This window comes from Oncorhynchus nerka, linkage group LG5, assembly GCF_034236695.1.
Source record: "Oncorhynchus nerka isolate Pitt River linkage group LG5, Oner_Uvic_2.0, whole genome shotgun sequence".
Lineage (NCBI taxonomy): Eukaryota > Metazoa > Chordata > Actinopteri > Salmoniformes > Salmonidae > Oncorhynchus > Oncorhynchus nerka.
The window spans coordinates 33,933,632-33,942,250 of record NC_088400.1 but is presented as its reverse complement, the minus strand read 5'-3'; the positions used below and the strand labels follow the sequence as shown (position 1 = coordinate 33,942,250).

Genomic DNA, 8,619 nt, shown 5'->3' with positions numbered 1-8,619 from the left:
CTCTCTCGGTGTCTCTCTCGGTGTCTCTCTCGGTGTCTCTCTCTCTCTCTCTCTCTCTCTCTCTCTCTCTCTCTAGGGTCCTATATTCCACGCTGTTCTGAGGAGGGGTACTTTAAGCCAACCCAGTGTCATGGCAGTACTGGACAGTGTTGGTGTGTGGACAAATACGGCAACGAGATCGCCGGCTCCAGAAAACAGGGCAACCCCACCTGTGGTAAGACCAATCACAGTCAACACACACACACTAAAACTGAAGATCACGCCCATCTGGCACTCCAGGCAAGCTACAGCAAGTATTTGAAAGGTTTCACATAGTATTTGAACCCGACATAAAATGACTCACCCTTTTCAACACATGAGCACAGGCACACACAGTACACCTCCAGGATACTCTTTACACAGCGCCCCATATGTCTCTACGAGTGTGCTCATTGATACAGGTGTTACTGTGTGTGTGTGTGTGTGTGTGTGTGTGTGTGTGTGTGTGTGTGTGTGTGTGTGTGTGTGTGTGTGTGTGTGTGTGTGTGTGTGTGTGTGTGTGTGTGTGTGTGTGTGTGATCTGAGCCTGTGCTATCTCGGGTTGCTGGAGGCAGCCATCTCGCTGAGTCTTTCTTTAAAGATACCACTGAACGTGGGATGCCTCTCAATGTCTGATCTGTTAGACACTTTTTTACAGGGCAAAAGTGCGTATGTGTGTGCGTGCGTGCGTGCGTGTGTGTGTGTTGCGCCGCGAAAATGAAAAAAACTCTCCAGCCCTTTAGGAGGAAGGGAGGTTGTTAATTGTCACATTTTTGTTTTGTAGTTGTGGAATGCGATTTTTGGTACTTGTATCTCTAAATAATTGTTCAATTTCACAAGGAGACTGATCTTCAGTAACAATTGCCAGACTGAATGTTAGTGTTGTAAATCCTGTGCTGCTAATGGAAGTTGTGTATCCAACCAGACAGATCTGAGAACAGCCTGTGAAGCCTTATCTATCTATAGCTGAATGCCTCTGGCTGCCTCCTCTGATTCACTGTTCATGTAGTTGGGCTTTAACAGCGTTCCTTTGAAGCGTTTGATGCTATAAGATTGTGAGCTTGAATAAAGCAGCGCTCCGGCTCACATGGGCCATTGGAAGAAGATGAGGTTATTTACAGTAATGCATTGTGTTGTCGGAAAAGCGCATCTCAACCAAAAGCAGATCGTCAGTGGTAGCTAGTTTCTGTATCTAACCTGCCTGTCTCGCTGTCACGTGGGGGTCGCCTGATTTGAAAATGGGGTTGCGAGAGAAACTCTTTAATTGCACTTGGTTCATAGAACCAGGGTTATGTCAGTAACCTCCGGTAGCCGCTAGATGTGACTGTAATAAACAGAGGGGTTTCTGTTTTCTTCCTACAAATGTGGCTCTATCTTTTGATTGGTTTAAACTACATATTATGACCCCATCACTGAAAGGTTAGACTCTCAGGAACACGTATGTGTCTTCTGTTTCTCTTTACAAAACCCAACAAGCCTCATTAGAACAGAGTGGACAAGACCAGGCACTAAATCAGACTGGGGAGAAAAGAACATCAAGATCAAACAAAATGATTGTCTGATGATCTTCTGAACATCCCAAGACCTTTCTGATGCATTTCAGTCACTTCAAACCATACTTCCTTCAGATTAAATTAAGGTTAAATAAATAAAACTACTGTCAAAACGCAGACTGATTTGTAATAGCCCATTTAAAAAAGTTAACATTGATCACCTTTTTTATAGGGTGGGGTTGCAAAATAAATTAGAACAAAATGGGGTCACTGGCCGAAGAAGTTTGGGAACCTCTGCTCTAACCTGTCTGTCTCTCTGTCTAACCTGTCTGCCTCTTTATTTAACCCATCTGTCTCTCTGTCTAAATGTGTGTTTAACCTGTCTGTCTCTCTGTCTAACCTGTCTGCCTCTCTGTCTAACCTGTCTGTCTCTCTGTCTAACCTGTCTGCCTCTTTATTTAACCTATCTGTCTCTCTGTCTAAATGTGTGTTTAACCTGTCTGTCTCTCTGTCTAACCTGTCTGTCTCTGTCTAACCTGTCTGTCTCTCTGTCTAACCTGTCTGTCTCTGCCTCTTTATTTAACCCATCTGTCTCTCTGTCTAAATGTGTGTTTAACCTGTCTGTCTCTCTGTCTAACCTGTCTGCCTCTGTCTAACCTGTCTGCCTCTTTATTTAACCTATCTGTCTCTCTGTCTAAATGTGTGTTTAACCTGTCTGTCTCTCTGTCTAACCTGTCTGCCTCGCTGTCTAACCTGTCTGTCTCTTTGTCTAACCTGTCTGCCTCTTTATTTAACCCATCTGTCTCTCTGTCTAAATGTGTGTTTAACCTGTCTGTCTCTCTGTCTAACCTGTCTGCCTCTCTGTCTAACCTGTCTGTCTCTTTGTCTAACCTGTCTGCCTCTTTATTTAACCCATCTGTCTCTCTGTCTAAATGTGTGTTTAACCTGTCTGTCTCTCTGTCTAACCTGTCTGCCTCTCTGTCTAACCTGTCTGTCTCTTTGTCTAACCTGTCTGTCTCTGCCTCTTTATTTAACCCATATGTCTCTCTGTCTAAATGTGTGTTTAACCTGTCTGTCTCTCTGTCTAACCTGTCTGCCTCTTTGTCTAACCTGTCTGTCTCTTTGTCTAACCTGTCTGCCTCTTTATTTAACCCATCTGTCTCTCTGTCTAAATGTGTGTTTAACCTGTCTGTCTCTCTGTCTAACCTGTCTGCCTCTCTGTCTAACCTGTCTGTCTCTTTGTCTAACCTGTCTGCCTCTTTATTTAACCCATCTGTCTCTCTGTCTAAATGTGTGTTTAACCTGTCTGTCTCTCTGTCTAACCTGTCTGTCTAACCTGTCTGTCTCTTTGTCTAACCTGTCTGTCTCTGCCTCTTTATTTAACCCATCTGTCTCTCTGTCTAAATGTGTGTTTAACCTGTCTGTCTCTCTGTCTAACCTGTCTGTCTCTGTCTAACCTGTCTGTCTCTCTGTCTAACCTGTCTGCCTCTTTATTTAACCCATCTGTCTCTCTGTCTAAATGTGTGTTTAACCTGTCTGTCTCTCTGTCTAACCTGTCTGCCTCTCTGTCTAACCTGTCTGTCTCTGTCTCTTTATTTAACCCATATGTCTCTCTGTCTAACCTGTCTGTCTCTTTATTTAACCCATCTGTCTCTCTGTCTAAATGTGTGTTTAACCTGTCTGTCTCTCTGTCTAACCTGTCTGTCTCTTTGTCTAACCTGTCTGTCTCTGCCTCTTTATTTAACCCATCTGTCTCTCTGTCTAAATGTGTGTTTAACCTGTCTGTCTCTCTGTCTAACCTGTCTGCCTCTTTGTCTAACCTGTCTGTCTCTGTCTCTTTATTTAACCCATCTGTCTCTCTGTCTAAATGTGTGTCTAACTTGTCTGTCTCTGTCTAACCTGTCTGCCTCTCTGTCTAACCTGTCTGTCTCTGTCTAACCTGTCTGTCTCTGTCTAACCTAACTCTCTCTCTCTCTCTCTCTCTCTCTCTCTCTCTGTGTAGAGGAGGACCAAGAGACCTCAGGGGATTTTGGCAGTGGGGGCGCTGTCATTCTCCTTGATGACCAGGAGGAGGAGCCAGCTCAGAGTGGGAGGAGCCGGCAGAAGCAGAGGCGGGGCCGGATCCATCCCAGAGGGGCCATTGAGGATGACGAGGACGAGGAAGATGACAAAGATGACGAGATTGGCTATATCTGGTAGCTCCGCCCCCACCTGTTCTCCCATCAACCAACCAGGGACCCCCGTTAACTCTGAACAGACCTGAAGCCATTCCAGCATCTCCTTCGTACCCCTCAGCATCAACTCTGTGTTCAACTGACTATCCCCTCCTCTATGCCTCTTGTTCACCTTGAAACTTTCTCTCCGCTACCCAACCTTCATATAGTGTGTCCCTCCTACTCTCCTTCAGAGAATAGAGACGTATTCAATTCAAACAAAGACTGTCTAGTCTCTTTTAATGTGTGTCCCTCTGCTACTGCGTTTGTCCTCAAACCCTTCAACCATAGACTGACACATTGCTATATCCTCTCTCTCTCTCTTTCTTGTTCTTACTCTCTCATCTCCCCGTTCTCTCTCTTTATCTGTATCTGTGTCTGTGTGTCTCTGAGAGTCTCTTGTCTGACTGTGAGGTCAGAGACAAGTTTGAAGGTGAGATTCTATGGTGTGTTCTGGCCCTTCTGTCAAAGACTCCATTTTCCGCTCCCGGCCTCACCCCTCATGTTCTAGAATACCATATTCTCTGGTTCCAGAATATTCTATAGGCTCTTTGGTGGAGAATAATGTTCTTGCTGTTATTGAATGCTCCAGGGTGCCCTAGAACCAGAAAGAGTGATGATGTGTTACTTTTTGTTGCATGTTCCCCGACTACGCCCCTGTGGAAAGACAAGTTTGGGTGGCAAGATACACTGAGTGTACAAACATTAAGGACACTTTCCTAATATTGAGTTGCACCCTGCCCTTTTGCCCTCAGAACAGACTCAATTCGTCAGGGCATGGACTCTACAAGTTGTTGAAAGCTTTCCATAGGGATGCTGGCCCATGTTGACTCCAATACTTCCCACAGTTGTGTCAAGTTGGCTAGATGTGCTTTGGGTGGTGGACCATTCTTGATACACACGGGAGCGTGAAAAACCCAGCTGCGTGGCAGTTCTTGACATAAACCGGTGCGCCTGGCACCTACTACCATACCCCATTCAAAGGTTTGTTTTTCCCATTCACCCTCTGAACGCCCCATATACACAATCCATGTCTCAATTGCCTCACCTCAAGACTTAAATTCCTTCTTTAACCGGTCTCCTCCCCTTCATCTACACTGATTGAAGTGGATATAAGAAGTGACGTCAATAAGGGATCACATCTGGATTCGCCTGGTCAGTCTGTCAGGGAAAGAGCAGGTGTTCCTAATGTTTTGTCCACTCAGTGTATAACTCTCTATGTATCCTGTGTCCGTTGTTGGAACGGGACCTGTAAAGTAAGAATTTCACTGTTAGTCTACACCTGTTGTGTACGAAGCATGTGACAAATAAAATTGGATTAGATGTTGATTTGACAATGTCCATATTGGCTGCTGCAGTGCTCCCTCCCCTTGCCGTCTCAATGCTGTGCAGTCTTTATTTGATGCTTCCTCTTCCAATTGAGCTTTTAAAAGTTCAAAACCATGTTGTTAGCCACTTACTAAATAGCAACCGCTCTCTTCAACTTGAAAGCTTTGATAATGACTTTTTTCCCTGCTAGTTTTGTACTTCTGTTTCAGTTGGAGGCACTTAGTCTGTAGAACTACAGAACAGAGAAATCTAATTGTGGTCACACAAAGAGCCCTGCCATCATTCAGACCTTTTTCAAACCCTCCCAAATCCAGCCTGCAGATTTAGAAACGGACACAAAGAGAAAATGCTTTTAAGGGTTCGCTTTGGGGGGGGGGGCGGGGGGGGCACACAACTAGAAGCAGTGAGTCTGTTAAAAGGAACATAGCATAATAGTTTTGTTTGTCATAGAGTTTTATTTCTGTAGCCATTGGTGTGCACTGTTGACTGAGGAAGTGGAACATTCTATACCTTCTATTCTAAATAACTTCCTGCTTTTTTCCCCAGAATATTCCGCGTGGTAATCAAGTGAGGTCAGTTATCTGAACGCATCTAGCCCACAAACCCAGATGAGATAGGCTTAACCCAGAAGGCAGGCTTTTGAACAGTTAAGCCTTACACTGGAACAGTATAAGCACACCCACACAATGCTCAGTGGCATTCCACTTTGATAATGACAGGCCTTGGATGATCGGACGTATATATTTGAGGGTCTGAGCCAGGCACTATATTATCAGTTGTCAGTACTGTATTTGTAAGCATGCTTTGGCGTGCTTTGGCGTGCTTTGGCGTGCTTTGGTCAGCGGGAACACATCTTGAACGGATCTTTGATTAAAGTGTGAGACTCTTGTGATTGACACTTTGGCTCATCCCTTACGGAAAAAGATTCCAGTCAGAGTGCAGTATAACTGTTGTTTTTACTACAGTACTTCAGCAGTTTAACTGCAGTTATTCTGCAATTACTGCGTCCAAAATACCACTGCACTTACTACAGTTTGCAGTTTTCAATCTTTTTTTGAAAGGGATCCAGCACTGACTAAAACTTCACACAATACATCACTGAGCTCTTCTACTCTTCAGCCAATCAGTTGGCACCACTGATGTTTCAATCTGTAAAATATAAGTGTAGTTCCAGGCAGGCACACAGCAAATTAGAAAACAGCCTTTCACGACCTAACACTGATTGCTCACTTTCAAATCTCCCACTCTCTCACTCTTCCTCTGCTCCCTCTCTCACAGCCTTCCACTCCCTCTAGCTCCCCTTCTCTCTTGCTCATCTTCACTATCATTTTGTCACTCGCTTATTTTCCCTATTTTTCTCCCTCTCTCTACCCTCCTCTCTCTCTCACTCTCTCCTCTGTTTTTCACACTGGGGGAATGTGTGAGGGAGTTTTACAGCCATAGCGCTCCTCTCTCTCGTTTCCCTTATTTTGTTTTTTTATAGCTCAGAGATGTCTCCCCTGCGAGGCTGTCATATCGCTCGCTGCCTTGTCTCTCAGCCCAGGGTCTCTGTGGAGACGAGTAATGCACACCATGATTGGGCGGAATGGGGGGTGTGGGTAATGGGTGGTCATTTAACGCCCGTAGAGTCAACCTTTCATCTCGCTCCAAGATGAAAGACAGGCAGAGGAACTCAGGGGAAGAAATGTATGCTTTTGGGTTTTGGGCATTCTTTCGCTTTCCCTAAAATGTATATTTTTCTCTAATGCCTATCCTCCCTTTTTGTTCTCTGTTCTTATTTGTTTCTTCCTTCCCCCTCTCTCTCCTTCCCCTTTCTCTCCTTACCCCTCTCTCTCCTTACCCCTCTCTCTCCTTCCCCCTCTCTAACTATTTCCATGTCCCTCAACCATAACAATATACAGTTGAAGTCAGAAGTTTACATACACCTTAGCCAAATACATTTTTTTTTTTTTTTACAATTCTTGACATTTAATCCCAGTAAAAATTCCCTGTTTTAGGTCACTTAGTATCACCACTTTATTTTAAGAATGTGAAATGTCATAATAATAGTAGAGAGAACCATTTATTTAAGCTTTTATTTCTTTCACCACATTCTCAGTGGGTCAGAAATGTACATACACTCAATTAGTATTTGGTAGCATTGCCTTAAAATGGTTTAACTTGGGTCAAACATTTCGGGTAGCCTTCCACAAACTTCCCACAATAAGTTGGGTGAATTTTGGCCCATTCCTCCTGACAGAACTGGTGTAATTGAGTCAGGTTTGTAGGCCTCCTTGCTCGCACACACTTTTTCAGTTCTGCCCATAAATGTTATATTGGTTTGAGGTCAGGGCTTTGTGAAGGCCACTCCAATACCTTGACTTTGTTGTCCTTAAGCCATTTTGCCACAACTTTGGAAGTATGCTTGGGGTCATTGTCCATTTGGAAGACCCATTTGTGACCAAGCTTTAACTTCCTGACTGATGTCTTGAGATGTTGCTTCAATATATCCACATAATTTTCCTCCCTCATAATGCCATCTATTTTGTGAAGTGCACCCGTCCCTCCTGCAGCAAAGCACCCCTACAACATGATGCTGCCACCCCCACAACATGATGCTGCCACCCCCGTGCTTCACAGTTGCAAGCCTCCCCCTTTTTCCTCCAAACATAACGATGGTCATTATTGCCAAACAGTTCTACTTTTGTTTCATCAGACCAGAGGACATTTCTCCAAAAAGTACGATCTTGTCCCCATTGTGCAGTTGCAAACCGTAGTCTGGCTTTTTTTATGGTGGTTTTGGAGCAGTGGCTTCTTCCTTGCTGAGTGACTTTTCAGGTTATGTCTATAGAGGAATCGTTTTACTGTGGATATAGATACTTTTGTACCTGTTTCCTCCAGCATCTTCACAAGGTACTTTGCTGTTGTTCTGGGATTGATTTGCACTTTTCTCACCAAAGTACGTTCATCTCTAGGAGACAGAAAGAGTCTCCTTCCTGAGCGGTATGACGGCTGCGTGGTCCCATGGTGTTTATACTTGCATACTATTGTTTGTACGGATGAACGTGGTACCTTCAGGCATTTGGAAATTGCTCCCAAGGATGAACCAGACTTGTGAAGGTCTACATTTTTGTTTTGTAGATTTCTTTAGATTTTCCCATTATGTCAAGCAAAGAGGCACTGAGTAGCCCTTAAAATACATCCACAGGTACACATCCAGTTGACTCAAATGATGTCAATTAGCCTATCAGAAGCTTTTAAAGCCATGACATAATTATCTGGAATTTTCCAAGCTGTTTAAAGGCATAGTCAACTTAGTGTATGTAAACTTCTGACACACTGGAATTGTGATACAGTGAATTATAAGTGAAATAATCTGTCTGTAAACAATTATTGGAAAAATAATACATCCACAGGTACACATCCAAAAAACTTGTGTCATGCACAAAGTAGATGTCCTAACCGACGTGCCCAAACTATAGTTTGTTAAACAAGAAATTTGTGGAGTGGTTGAAAAAAATAGTTTTAATGACTCCTAAGTGGATGTAAACTTCCGACTTCAACTGTATATCTGTGTATTTAGTAAC

At 43.8% G+C, this 8,619-nt stretch overlaps 1 protein-coding gene across 1 annotated transcript in view; it reads left to right on the top strand.

Annotated features, from left to right (window-relative positions):
- Nucleotides 1–5,414, top strand: part of LOC115115811 (testican-1-like) — a 476,771-nt gene extending 471,357 nt beyond the window's left edge. The window contains exons 11-12 of the mRNA XM_065018580.1: nt 77–214; nt 3,514–5,414. Coding sequence (XP_064874652.1) covers nt 77–214; nt 3,514–3,710 — 335 coding nt within the window. The 3' untranslated portion in view covers nt 3,711–5,414. The remainder of the gene's footprint in view (nt 1–76; nt 215–3,513) is intronic.
- Nucleotides 5,415–8,619: the final 3,205 nt, after the last annotated feature.